Genomic DNA, 14542 nt, shown 5'->3' with positions numbered 1-14542 from the left:
CAAAGGGGAATGGGTGCTGGTGCTCATGGACAACATGACCGCCATGTGGTAGTGCGGCAAACAGAGCAGTAAGTAAGTAAGTAAGTAAAGTGAATTTATAACAGCGCGATTGCTGCCCTGAGGCGTCCAAGCGCTAAAAAGGAACCAATGAAGGGTAAAGAGGTTGAGAGCCAGAAGAAAAGCAAACTGAGATGAATTAAACGGAGTTGAATAGGTGTGTTTTTAATTGTTTACGAAAGGAAGCAAGATCAGGATTGGATCTCAAGTGAAGCGGGAGGGAGTTCCAGATCCTGGCGGCATTGAAGGCATAAGTCCTTCCGCCAGATCTAGACCTTGTGACTCTGGGGACTGCTGCCATGAAGGCTTGACTAGAACGCAGATTTCTACCTGGGTGATACTGGCTTACTAGATCACGGGTGATTAGAGGACCCGAATCCCAAAAAGCCTGATGGGCGATACACATCGCTTTAAAAGAGACTCTCTTACGCACTGGGAGCCAGTGAAGATTGATCAGAGCCGCCTTTACTGACAATCTACGAGGAATCTGCAGCAGAGTACGCGCGGCACAGTTTTGTACCAGCTGTAATCTCTTTAAGGTGAACTCTGGTGCGCCCAGATATAGGACGTTGTTGGAGTCCAACCGTGATTGTATCAGGCCCTGTATGGCTATCTGCTTTGCCTCCATTGGGAGCAAAGGAAGAACTTTCTTCAGTGTCCTGAGTATTCCAAAGCAAGTGGCTGAGAGCTTAGTGGCCTGGGTGTTGAGTGAGAGATTCCTGTCCAGCCATACTCCTAGGCTTTTGATGTTATCCTTCGGGGGCGGGGGGAGACCTAGACAGGGGGGCCACAGTGAATTAAAAAACGTAGGGTCGGCAGGGCCCAGGAGCATAAGCTCCGTTTTGTCACCATTAAGTTTTAGTGATGACTGAGTCATCCAGGTCTTCACCTCCTCCAGACAATCGGTAAGTCCCCCTGATCGTGATTGAGAGGCCTCATGCGCCAATGAGACCACCAGCTGGGTATCGTCCGCATAGAATATGATCTTGACTCCATACGGACGAACTACCTCAGCCAGAGGCCTCATATAGACGTTAAAAAGCGCGGGGCTTAATGAGGAGCCCTGCGGGACTCCGCACTTCAGGGGAATACTAGTGTGAGTTCATAGGTCCTGTGCTAGGGGTGCCACTCAGTTACAATTTCCTAGCAGATCCCGAACTGTAGTTACACTCGAAGTCAAGACAGGGCATTTTCCAGCAATTGGGAATCAATATATTTGTCACCAAGGAGAGGTCAGAGTGTCAAAGCTTACGCGAGTTGGAGTTCACAAGCCAGTAGTCCCTGAAAGACACTTTCCACCTGCATTGAGGTTCGGAACTGCTGTACACCTTTCCTCCCAGGGCCGTTTCTACCATTAGGCAAGACTAGGCGGCCGCCTAGGGCGGCAAAAGTGGAGGGCGGCAAAAAACATGAGTTTGGGAATCGGAAGGGCCTTCGACCTCGAAAGTGCATTGGTAGCGCCTTGCTCCTTCTACAATTCGACCTGACATGAAGTCACGTTTGGGCGCCACGGGCAGGGGCCGTGCACGCGCGACCGGTGGAGGCAGAGAATTCCCGTCTGAGGCCCAGCAGGTACCGGGGGAGGCTGTGGTGGGATCCGGGTCGGCCAAGAGCCAGATAGTTTCTAAGTGTTTTCTTTTAACTAACTACCCTTGTTAGGGAAGACCCGGAACGATCGTGGTGCAGCCAGACAAGATGTTTTTTGAGAATCTTTCAGGCTCCGGTAAAGCCATCGCAGTGCTGACCAGCGGAGGGGATGCACAAGGTAAGCGGCTTGCGTGGAGGTGGTGGGGCTGTGAGGCGAGGGACGTGATCTAGCGCTGGGTGGAGGTTAGACTGGGGACTCTGCGTTTGGAGACTGCTGCCTGTCTTGTTCTCCCGCAGGGAAAATAAGCTCACCAACTTCTGTGGCACCCAGCTAATGAACGGCATCCATGGGGACGCGAGGGATGTTACGTGCATAGCATGCTCCTCTGGAAGGTGATGACTAACGAATTACATAGAGGAAGTGCAGCTCATGAAAAAAACTAATGGCTGTGCAAAACGTTGGTGCATAAGCACTCAGCGGACGAGAAGAGATGTTATGTTATCTCTGTACGGCAAAGTTGTGACGTAATGTAATATTTGAATAGCATATAGAGGAGAGGAAATGCAGGATGATTGTGCTGCCCACAGTTCATAGGTGTGAATGATACAAATTCAGACTTAGGAGTGTGTGGCTAGAATTTCCTGTGGAGAGTAATAAATGCACGTACTTCGCCTTTGGTGGGGGATAATTCATTGGCTTTCTCTGGTTGGGGGTGTCTACTCTATTTAGCTTGTTTTGGCACCTACAAGCAGGTTCTAAGTCTGTGCCCATAGACCCGCGGCGAGGCTTTAGCCTGTGTTTAGGAATACTTAGCCCATCTGTGCCTGTGGTTGGGGGGCACTAGTCAAAACTTTGCTTAATATAAAGGACACCTGATCAGAATAAACCTTGGCTGGAGGATATATGCTTAGATTTAGCCCTGTGGCGTAATGCAAAACAATGCCTCCCCCTGAAGAATGTGGTGAGGGGCCACTGCACTGAGATTCCCATATCTCACAGATATTCATTGGTGTTGTCTCTAAAGGGGACCCAAGGAGGTCGAGCCCCCTCCCTCAACCGTGCCCCCTCCCCCGCTTGGAGGGGCCTACGTTATGCCCCTGGTGCCCATTTGATTTGGATCGCAACTCACTATATAACCTGCGTTAGAGTGGCTCCCTGAGTCTATTCTTCAGGACATTGACATGGTTTAATTCTCTCACAGGTGGCCAGTGTGTGTTAATGTGTGTATATGTGGTTGTATCTGTAGTTGTGAATGTACGCACGTCTGACTGGTGCGGAGGTGTACGTGCGTACGTGTGCATCAAATTGTCCCTAATGTAGCCAGTGTGAAACCGGGTGCTGCAGCAACAGTACTCCATTGCTGTAGGCCCAGAGCGATTATCCAGGCTTAAACCTTCTCTAATCTCAGTTCCTTCGTTAATCTGATGCACCGACCAGAGCCGTAGCCTCCATTAGTGCAGCAGGAGCATTGGCACCGGGGTTCAGAGGCCTTCTATAGACACCCAAACACACACACACGATCTCCCTATCTAAACACACACATTCAAACGCAACCACACACGAACTCCCTGTAGACGTCCAAGCACACACAACTCCCCACAGAGACACCTAAACAAACCACACACACACACAACCTTTTTGTAGACACCTAAGCACACATTCTTGCAGACACACCCAAAAACGCGCACACACGCCGACACATACACAAACACTTTTCCAGACACCGAAGCCCACACGCGCGCACACACAATGACACACTGACAGACACACTGGTCCAAATTGCAAATAAAGTAGAAGGGAGGGGGCGGCATTTTTCAATTCTCGCCTAGGGCGGCAAAACACCTAGAAACGGCCCTGTTTCCTCCACTACCTCTCTTACCCAGAGTACTTAAAAAATCCCGAACACTGGGCCCAGATCATCCTACTGGCCCCGTACTTGGTGAGGATAGGGAAGTACCCGAAACTTCTGTCCATTTGCACCCGTCTACCGATTTTGCTGCCACTTCGGGAGGACGTCCTGTCTCAACAGCAGAAACAAGTCTTACACCTGAGTCTGCACATCTTACACCTCCCTGTGTGGACTTTGAATGGCTACATTGATGGTTTTCAATCTTCCTCCTGAAGTGGTTGGTGTCATCCTGGCAGCCAGGCGTTCTTCCACCAAAACTCTAAATGTGGGATGCTGTGAGAAGTTTGTTCCTCCTGTGACCAACTCCCCTTACAGGCCAAACTACCAATATCCTGATTTTTTTTACCTCTAGGCCAGCAAGACTTTGCTGGGGCAACAGGTAAAGTTTATCTTTCGGCCCTTTCAGCCTTCTTCATTTGCCAGATCAGCCATCCCTGTTCAAATCCCCAGTTGTGATGCGTTTCTTTAAGGGGCTGAGCCACTGATTCCCACCAACACCTTTTGTGATGCTGCAGTGGGACCTTAATTTAGTTCTCACATACATGATTTGAATGCCCTGTGAACCAATGCACAGCTGCTCTTTCCGTCGGCTAACCAAAAAGTGAGTTTCTCATTGCCATAACATCTGCTTGCAAGTGAGCAAACTCCAGACTTTGCCTGTGCTCCAACCATATACATCCATTTCCCCCGGACAAGTTAGTCCTTGAGCGAACGCAGCATTGTTGCCGAAGATGGTCGCTCCATTCCAAATATGGCAATCTGTCACATTACCAGCTTTCTAACCTCCACATTACCCTTCTAAGGACGAGTAACACCTCCTCTGTCTTGATCCTTAGAGGGCCTCCGGCTTTTAAATTGATTCGGCAAGCAACTTTTTGTGGGCTTTTCTGGAGCGAAAAATTGAAAAGCGGTGCAAAAGAGAACCATCTCCAGATTGATTTGTTTATACATTAAGATCTGCCATGGGGTAGCTGAACAGCAGCCGCCAGAAGGCGTGCATGCTCATTTTACCAGTGTTAAGGCTCTTAGCACTGTACTGGTGAGCTGTTTACCAATTCTTGACATCTGCCAGGCTGCAACGTGGGCATTCCTGTACACGTTCATGAAGCACAACTGCCTGGATAGCCCAGTGGGTCGGAATAGGCCTAGTCTGAGCCATTCCACAAAACTACCTCCTGGGGAGGTACTGCTTTTGTATCTATTCGCAAGATGAGGAATCTTAGGTTGAACTCTCTATCAGAACAACAGCTCCTTTCACTAACACTCCTGTTCTGATAGAAACTGTCTAACCTCAGAATCCTCACAACCCACCCCCCTCCATGTTCAGTGGAAGGAACTCATACAGTCCATTAATAATGTACCACTCTAGAAATTCACACATTGGCATATTTCGATTTCTCTTGGCTATGCTTTTGAGGGCACGGACACATTTCCGAAAGAAATGATGTCAGCTCACAGAGGTTGAGCAAATATTGTGGCCCTGACATGACATCTGAGGAGGGATGGATTCAATGCAGAGCCCCATGACACCACCTACGGATGCATCAGGGAATTGCTATTGAAAAGTATCTGAATCCAGTTTGGGGTACTCACAAGGTGAAGAATCTTTAGTTAGGTGGTGTCCAGAAAAGGAGTTACCAGAGGTGAGTAGGTTGTTTGTTATTTACAAGAAAAAGTAATTACCTTCAGGACCGAGTAGGCCAGCCTGGTTGCGGAACAAGTTAAAATAGAACCAAATATCTGGAGAAGTGTTGTGAAAATGGTGCAAGGTTTGTGTTTCTGATTAGGATTAACTGAAAGATCATTCAAAACCTCATTCATTTTAAATTAAAAATTGCATTTTTTGGGGGATAAGTTGTTGCTTAAGCCATAGTCATTTTTGGCCCGGTCACTTTTTATTAGTATCTGCTTTTAGCGATGTTCTCAACAAATATAAATGTGCAACACTTATTTGGATTACTAAGCGGCCTATCAAGTTCTGTAGTTAAGGTTTTTTTACTGTTGGATAATCGAATGCTTTTTTATTTTTTGCAGAGTTGCCACTGCTTTCAGAAAGTGTGGACATCATAATTTCTGACATTCCTTTTGGTAAAAAGTTCATAAGCATAAAAGAGGATTTACCAGGCATTTTACACGAAATGGAAAGGTAGGTCTCTGTGGTTTCACATTTCATAATTGTTTTGATGTTGGTTAAGAATTTGATTTGATATGCAAATTTTTAGCTTGCAGCACTTCTTACTCAATTGCCTCTAGTACCCTTTGGCAAAGATGTAGTAGTTTATGGCAGATATATTTATCCATCCTACTGGCCATCGCCAGTAGGTAGGAATAGTTCTCACCTAGTTTCCATAGGAAAAGCATTTTTTGACTTGCCTAGAACTTTGGCGTTGTCTGACCAATCTTCATGAAATTTTCCCCCAAAAGTGTCAAGGTAGGTTCTGTTGTCATGGAAAGTTGGGGGTGAGCCGTGCACTGGGGACCGAGAATTTGGAGCACGAAATAAGGGTGCGTTTGTGTTGTTAATTTCCATAGTAACCTGCTACAGCCTGATCTGTGGAAAGGACTTACACCAAATTTAGCAGGGAGGTAGATTTTGGTTCAAGGAAGTGCCTTTTGTTTTTTGGTGCAAGTCCGTTCAGTAGTAGAAGAATGTAAGTTTAAAATTATAGTGATATCTCTAGCCGCAGATAGTTCACTGTAGTTTTGTGATTTGTCACGAATGCACTCGTCAGTGGGAATGCTCTTATTGGCTGGACGGAACCTGAACAGAAAGTTGCAGCCGCCATTTTATTGCTTGTGAACGGTTCCCAGGGCTGAAAATTTCTGAAAAAGCTAAGAGGTGCTCTGAACCCATGTTTGAGGAATGAGGGTGTTGGTGATACAAGTTATGTATCCGAATTGATTTTTCTAATAGTGTGCGATATTCGCAACGACGCTGCGTACGCCAGTGTGCCCCCCGTATATCGTTGTGGGTACATCATGACTATCCACGTCATCGCGAATATTGGTGGAAATATATACAAATATATTAGTGAATCATTAATACGCATTGATATTGAGATTTTGATAAATCTTTTTAAAGAGTTATTTATATTGTGAGTTATCTACTGTGATCGTTAGAATTAATTATATAGTAATACATTTTGAATGTGGTGGTAGCTATTGAATTCCTGCTTTTGCTTTCCTCTTTTGCGACGTAACCGCGGGGTTCGCGACGACCACCGTCATTGCTATCTCCAGCCTCACCGCAGAAACAGAAAATAGGTTTTAGAGACAGTTGTTCTAGAAATACACTAGAAAAACATGAGTTTGAAGTGAACAGTAAAAAACCCCTAGTGTGTAAAATACTGTAATATGTGTGTTTTCACTTTATGGAAAAGGCACTACCGTAGCGGTTAACGGTGACGTTGCGTATAACCACAAACATGCTAAATATGTCTGAAAGATGGTTTTTAAAAAAACTTAGTACAAAAATATGAGTTTGAACATGCTTTGAAAGAAGTATGTATATAGCAATGTGTACAGTAATGTTCAGAATGGATTTTTTTACATATTATTTTTGGATATGTTGGTCATTGAATGTCTGCTTTTGATTTCCATTTTCGTGACATGTCTGTGGGGTTAGCGATTACAGACGTCATTGCAGTTTTCGTATTCACTCCAAAAAGATAAAATAGCTTTTAGGGATGGTTTTTATAGAGACTCTCTCCTAAAACTTGACTTTAGAAAATACTGTAAGAACCCCCTAGTGTGTAAAATACTGTAGTATGTGTGGATATATATGTTTTACACTTTATGGAAAAGGCGCAATCGTCGCCGTTAACGATGCCATCGAAATGTCCTGAATTACCGCAAAAATGGAAAATAGGTCTGCAAGATGTATTTTAAAGAAACTTAGTACAAAAACATGAGTTTAAACACGTTTTTTTTTTTTTAAAACCGTTTATTACAGAATCCCAAAAATATACAAAGATGGGCCTACAACCTTCAGGCCGGCCGCTAGCAAACAGAAGGAGCATATAATACAGACAGTAGAATGCACGCTGCGGCAGAAGGGAATTCACAGCAGTTGAAAGAGGCGTTGGCAGCCACACCATCCGGACCCCACACGACGGTTTCATTTTTATATGAATAACAACAAAAAAACAAGTCCACAAGGCAACCCACAGTCGGAAACAACAGCATGTGCTCCCCTAGGGGGGGGGACCCCACTGATCCATAGGAATATCGAGGGGGGGAATAGGTCAGGACGGGGACTAAGTAGACTCACTGCCCAGAACCGGGAAGACAAACAGGCTAAGGAGACGGGGCCGGTGACGGATCAGGCAGTAGCTGCGGGGTACAGATTCCCCCACGGTAGGCGTTCCAGGGGCCCCATACTTTCACCCATGTCCCAGGCTTACCTCTCGCAACATACACCACCTTTTCCCGAAACATACACCAATCCATGTTGTCCTTCCACGCCGAGACAGTCGGCGACCTCTGGGAACCCCACAGTTGCGCAATGTCACGTTTGGCCACCATATATCCCAGAGTCGCCCACCACGTCTGCGGCACTGAGTAGTCGGTTGGCTCCCATACATTCAAAAGACATCTCCTCGCCTCAGGCAACAGCGGCACATGCGTAACTACCTGCAAAACCTCATGCACACCACGCCAGAATCGCACCACCTCCGGGCATTCCCACAAAATATGGAGAAAGGTCCCCAAAGAACCACACCCACGCTTACACAACCCGTCCACAGCATAGCCCATACGCATCAGCCTCGGCCCCGTAACATAGACCCTATGGAGTATCTTGAGCTAGACGAAGCGAAGGCGGGCCGGTATGGCCACCTCTTTCGGGGAGGCCACCGCAGACACCCAGTCCTCGTCATCCAGCTCCAATCCATCAGCCCCCCACGCCTCACGAAGGCCGGTCAGCAGTCCCGAACGGTCATTGATGAGCTTTTTGTAAATTAATGAAATCGTGCCGTCTGGGACATGCCCATCTAGCACTCTATCCTCCAGAGGGGAGTACTCCGGGATGGAGGCAACGTCCGTAAATACGGAGCACAACGCATGACGGACCTGCATATATCGAAAGTACTCCCTGTCCTGCAGCTGGAATTCTGTCTGCAGCACATCGAACGTTTTGAATCCCCCCCTCGTCCAGAGATCGCCCACCCTGCTGATGCCTATCATGTCCCACTTCTCAAAGCCCTTCGAGGTCCACAGGGAGCCCAGCCGCTCAGATGCGTATAGTGGCGTCGCCCGGGTCAAGCGATCCTTCCACCCCATCGCCACGTTAGCCGTGTGCCACACCCATACCATGACCCTCGTGGGGCCCGTCAGCCGCGCGTCATGCGAGCTAGAATAAAGCGCCCGATTATAGTCACCACCCGGCAGTAACATTTTATCCATCTCAAAGGCCGGGTTTAGGGCGGGCCCGTAAAGGCCGTGATTGATCGCAGCCAGCTGGGAGGCCCAGTAATATCGCTTGATATCTGGGAGGGCAACCCCCCCGTCGTACCACGGGAGCGTCAGCTTCGCCAGGGCGATACGCGGCCTACCCTCCCAGAACAGTCGGCGCTGCAAACTCTCCACCTCGCGAAAGTAGCGCGCCGGGACAACGTCCATTGTATTCTGCAAAGCGTACAGGAAACGTGGCAGCGACATCATCTTAAACAATGCCGCCCGGCCGAGCGGCGAGAGCGGCAAGCGCCTCCAACGCGCGACGTCCTCCTTCAGGCGCTGGAGGGGGGGAAGCAAGTTCTGTTTATATCGGGCCTCCGCGTCCAGGGTAATGAAGACACCCAGGTACCTAAATCCCCGCGGGGCGATCTGGATAGGACAACCCAGCGGAAGGATAGGATCCTCCCCAGAGAGGACATACACACACGATTTAGCCCAGTTGATGACCAGGCCGGAGTTGAGGCCAAATGAGTGCAATACATCAACCAGTACTATCAGTGATTTACGTGGGGAAGCCAGGTACAGAAGAATATCATCAGCGTAAAGAGATACGCGGTCCTCATACTCGGGGGTCCATCGGAGACCACGAATAGAAGGATGCCACCGCAGCCACTCCGCCAGGGGCTCCAAGGCAAGCGCGAAGAGGAGCGGTGATAATGGGCAGCCCTGCCGCGTGCCCCTGCCCAGCTCAAACGGAGCCGACACTCTACCGTTCACAACCACCTGCGCCAGCGGTCCAGAGTACAACAATTTCACCCAACCGATGAATCCCGGGCCAAACCCAAACTTCGCCAGTGTCGCCCAAATATATGGCCACTCAAGTGTGTCAAACGCCATAGTGGCGTCCAGGGATGCCAAAATGGCCGGTTCCCGTATAAACGGGACACGCGCGAGCACCCCATGCAAGCGCCGCAGGTTAAGCCCAGTGTTGCGATGAGGGATAAAGCCGGACTGATCCTGGTGAATCAAATCGCACACCACGCCAACCAGCCGATTAGCCAACACCTTGGCGAGAATTTTGGGCTCCGCATTCAGCAGCGAAATAGGCCGGTAGGACGTGACCCGGTCCCGCGGCCTCCCCTCCTTGTGAATAACCACGATAGTAGCCAGACGCTGGTCTAGCGGGAGGGAACCCGCCGAACGGGCCGCGAGGAACATCGCACCGAGACGCGGCGCCAGCGTATCCGGTCGCAGCTTGTACAATTCGATGGGAAGACCATTAGGACCCATGGCCTTGCCGGAAGCGACCGAGCGTATGGCGAGGGCAATTTCCTCAGAGGTTGGGGCGGCGTCCAACAACACTCTGTCCTCCTCCGAAAGGGAAGGCAGCGCGATATCCCTAAGCAGGGCATGGGAATCCTCTTCCGAGCGGGAGGACACCGGGGAATACACCCCACGGAAATATTCTGCAAAGCAATCGACAATTTCTTCCGGTTCAGTGACACACACACCATCCAGTTTCTCAATCGACGGGACAACTCGACTCGCTCTCTCCTTTTTATCCAGCCACGCAATCAATTTCCCAGCCTTATCACCCACATCATACAGTCTCCCCTGTTGCTCTCTACTGAGGCCCCTGGCCGCCTCCGTGACGAGGGCCTTATAGGCCGCCTGCTTGAGTCGGAGAACATGTAATTTGTCATCCGTCCCCCCACATTCGAGGTCGTCCTCCAACTCAGTTATTTCAGTTTCAACACGGGTCACCTCCTCCCGCTCGCGCCTCCGGGAATGGGAAATAAGGGACAGGGCATCCCCCCGAATCACCGTCTTAAATGCCTCTCATAGCGAGACCGCCGATGACACCGACCCCACATTATCGTCAAAATATCGCTTAAGGGACTTAACCAACTCTGCGCGAATGGTGGGGTCACGCAGGTACCAGGGATTAATCGGGACCACCCTACCCTCTCCCCTCGGGAGAATATCGAAGTGCAATAAGAGCGGGGAGTGGTCTGAAATACCCCGCGCCAAATGGCGCACCTCCCCGATCCTCCCCGCATGCGCCGCCGGCACCAGGACATAGTCTAGCCTTGAGAGACTGCCATGGGCCCCGGAATGAAAGGTGTACTGTGTCTGCGTAGGATGTTTCAAACGCCAACAATCCACCAGCCCCAAGGTATCCAAGAGGCCAGACAACCACGCTTGGGCACGGGGGAGATCCCTAGGGGGGTGACGGTCCTCAGTTCCGGAAACCACAGCGTTAAAATCCCCCCCAACCACCAGAATCCCCTCCGGAAGGCCAAGGAGGAGGCGCCCCAGATCCGCAAAGGTGGTCGTCTGCAACCCTGGCGGGACATAGACAGAAACAAAAATAATCACTCTGCCCTCCATTCTACCCACCAGAACCGTGTAACGTCCCCTGTCATCATGGAGCACCTCATCAACTTCCAACGGGAGCGAGGTCTTGGCCATGATGCCCACACCCCTTGAACCAGACGTGAAGCCCGAATGGGCCAGAAGGCGGTAGCCCCGTCGGTTCATAGCACGAAAGGAGTTGCCAATGAGGTGCGTCTCCTGCACAAAAACTATGTCAGGTGAAATTCGTTTCAGGAACTGCAGGACCACACCTCGTTTTATCCTGTCCCCCAGTCCATTAACGTTCCAGGACAAAAGACTCAGTCCCCTACCCCCCATCATAAACGAAAGCAATCACTCGTCCCCCCGAGAGCACTTTGGGAATAGCACGACGATACTTTTGCCTTGTGGTACAAATTAACAACACCCCACCCCAACCCAACCGCCCCAACAAAACTCCCCCCTCCCTGCACCCCTGCATGAGCCCAAACAGCCCCCCAACTTGCAGTGTGCCTGTCGCCCCTATATAGTTGAAACTAGGTAAACCCCCTAGAGGAGGAAAGAGTACCCCTTCGAGACCCCGCACCACCTACAAAGGAGGGAGAACAAGTACAAAAAACGAGAGACCCTAAGCTTGGCCGAAAGCGGCAGCATCTTCGTCCAGAGTGAGTCCCAGTATCAGCACCTCATTCCCGGTCCAGTGGGCCTTCTCCTCCCGCAGCCCCCCCCCCGCCATCCCGATCCCGACCCCCAGACAAAGTGTCCAGCCAGTCCCCGGCCGTTTCAGGACGGTCAAAAAAGTGAGTGCGACCATCCACCTCCACCCGCAGCCTGGCCGGGAAGAGCATGGCGTATTTTAAGTTCATGTCCCGAAGCCGCCGCTTGACGCCCAAGAAGCTCAGTCTCTGCTTCTGGACCGCTTGGGTGAAGTCAGGATAAAAGTTCACCTCCATGTTCTCCAGCTTAATCGGCCCTTGCAGTCTGGAGGCTTGCAGAATCGCATCCCTGTCCCGAAAATTAAAAATACGGGCAATAAGAGGCCGCGGAGGGGCTCCGACCTTCGGCCTTCCCCCGGGAACTCTATGAGCCCTCTCCACGGCAAAAAATTTACTCAGTCCCCGAGGCTGGAGATGGGTAGTGATCAGGTCCTCCACAAAAAGATCCGCCGCTGACTCGTCCCGTCCCTCAGGTACTCCGATGATGCGGATATTATTCCTCCGGGCCCGGCTCTCGGAATCCTCCAGGCGCCGATCCATGAGCGCACTCGCCTGACGAAGCCGGTGTACCTCCGTTTGAAGGGCCGCCACCTCAGTCGTGAGGCCCGACGCGGTGTGGGCCAAAGAATCGACCCGGTCGTTAGTCTTCGAGAGATCAGCTCTCACCAGGTTGACATCAACGAGGACCGCGTCGATTTTATGCGCTAAAGTGTCAAACCGCTGGCCCACCGAGGCCTTCATCTCAGCAATGGCGCCCATGACGTCTTGCAGAGTCAGATCTGTGGGCAAATCCGGGGCATCCGGGGGGCACTCAGAGGACTTGTGCGGTCCACCGGGAGATCCCTTCGGGAGGGTGTAGCGGTCCATGATGTTGGCCTGATGTGCGGCGCCACGCCGGGTCGACTTGGCCTTCACCCGATCTCCATCTTGTTTCGTGGCCATCGTCGCGGGTCTCACACCCTCACCAGCCACGCAGTAAAAAGCAAGCAATCAAGGCCACGAGCTCCGGGGGGCCACCCCAGGATGGCGGAGCGGGCCACAGCAGGCAGGCAGGCAGGGTCTCCCAGCGAGGCCACCCCAACACAAAGAGCGCCGCGATCCCACTTGCAAAGACAGCAAGGGTGCGCGAAAGTGAAAGTGAAAGTGCGGGGTACGCGACTCGCCAGGCCCAGCCCGCCGTTGTTGTTCACTTTGCCACCGGGTCGCCCCCAAACGCGAATCCGGGGTCAGGAGAGAAGTAGGCCGCAAACTTCAATCGGTGCTCACTCCGGCACCCGAGGTCCGATTCGAAAACGGGAAACGGGTACCACCTCGGCTCAGGCTCACCGACACAGTCCCCTCAACCGATGCAGGATGAAGACAGGATAAACGTAGGAGGTTGCGGAGGTCCTCGGGAGCCTCGCACCTACACGGCCATCTTGGTTGCGCGCTAGGCTCCTCCCTCGAAATGGTCTTAAACATGTTTTTAAAGAAGAATGTATATAGTAATATGTGTAGGGTAATGTTCAGAATGGATTTTTACATATTATTTTTGGCTGTGTTAGTGGTCATTGAATGTCTGCTTTTGTTTTCCGTTTTTGCAACATGTCTACGGGGATCACAACGTCGTTGCGAATTAAAAAAATGTAAAGAAAAAAAACAACGCTTATTAATCCACTGAAAAAAATACAAGCTGATAAAAATACCTCTTATAGAGCCAGTTTAGATTGAAAATATAATTTAAAAACCTTAGGTTACACTACAGGGACATCATAGTGAGGATTTAGCATTTTTAAAAAACCTTAAAAATTCACTGAATAAAACAAAGAAATCCAGCAGTTATAGTCAGTGAGCTAACTGTAATTCGGACCCCCATAATGCACTGCTTATGACCTCACATATTACATCACTCATGCATCACTTTTGACTTCTCAAATTACATCTTCCACAGAATCTCTCAAACCCACTCACACCCCAATATAACCTTTCATTCGCCCACTCCAACATTCCCACTACCATTCTCAAAACTATTGACACAACCAGTACGTACACACTACTCACTGATTCATAGGTCTACACACACAAACACTGAGTCACACATACAGCCACTCATACACCAACTCACTAATATATCCACTCATACACCCATACAGCCACTCACACTTTGTTACCCATAGAGCTACTCCTACACCTACTCACTCACCCAGTGTCAATCACACAGCCACTTGCTCATCTATACAGTTATACACACACCAACTCACTTATTCATACAGATAGTAACACATACTCACTCACCTATACAGTCACTGACACAAGCATACACTCACCCATACACCCAATCTCACAATCACTCACTCACACATACAGTCACTTATATACTCCAGTACTCACCTATTCTGCCTTTCACCTATGCAGTTGCTCACCCATATACCACTGACACATCCATTAACTCACCGAGACAACCATGCTCACACTCACTCACCCATACAGCCCCTCACAATTACACTCACAAACCCATACAGTCACTGATTTACTCACTCACTC

The 14542-nt window shown here is 50.0% G+C and overlaps 1 protein-coding gene across 1 annotated transcript in view; it reads left to right on the top strand.

Moving 5' to 3' along the window:
• THUMPD2 (THUMP domain 2 tRNA and snRNA guanosine methyltransferase) overlaps nt 1-14542 on the top strand; it is a 315452-nt gene that overhangs the window by 277686 nt on the left and 23224 nt on the right. The window contains exon 9 of the mRNA XM_085612078.1: nt 5589-5700. Within this exon, the coding sequence (XP_085468204.1) occupies nt 5589-5700 (112 nt within the window). The remainder of the gene's footprint in view (nt 1-5588; nt 5701-14542) is intronic.

The sequence above is a fragment of the Triturus cristatus genome, chromosome 6 (genome assembly GCF_964204655.1).
Source record: "Triturus cristatus chromosome 6, aTriCri1.1, whole genome shotgun sequence".
In the NCBI taxonomy this organism is placed as follows: Eukaryota; Metazoa; Chordata; class Amphibia; order Caudata; family Salamandridae; genus Triturus; species Triturus cristatus.
The sequence above is the reverse complement of the archived record's forward strand: the minus strand, read 5'-3'. Positions and strand labels throughout refer to the sequence as shown.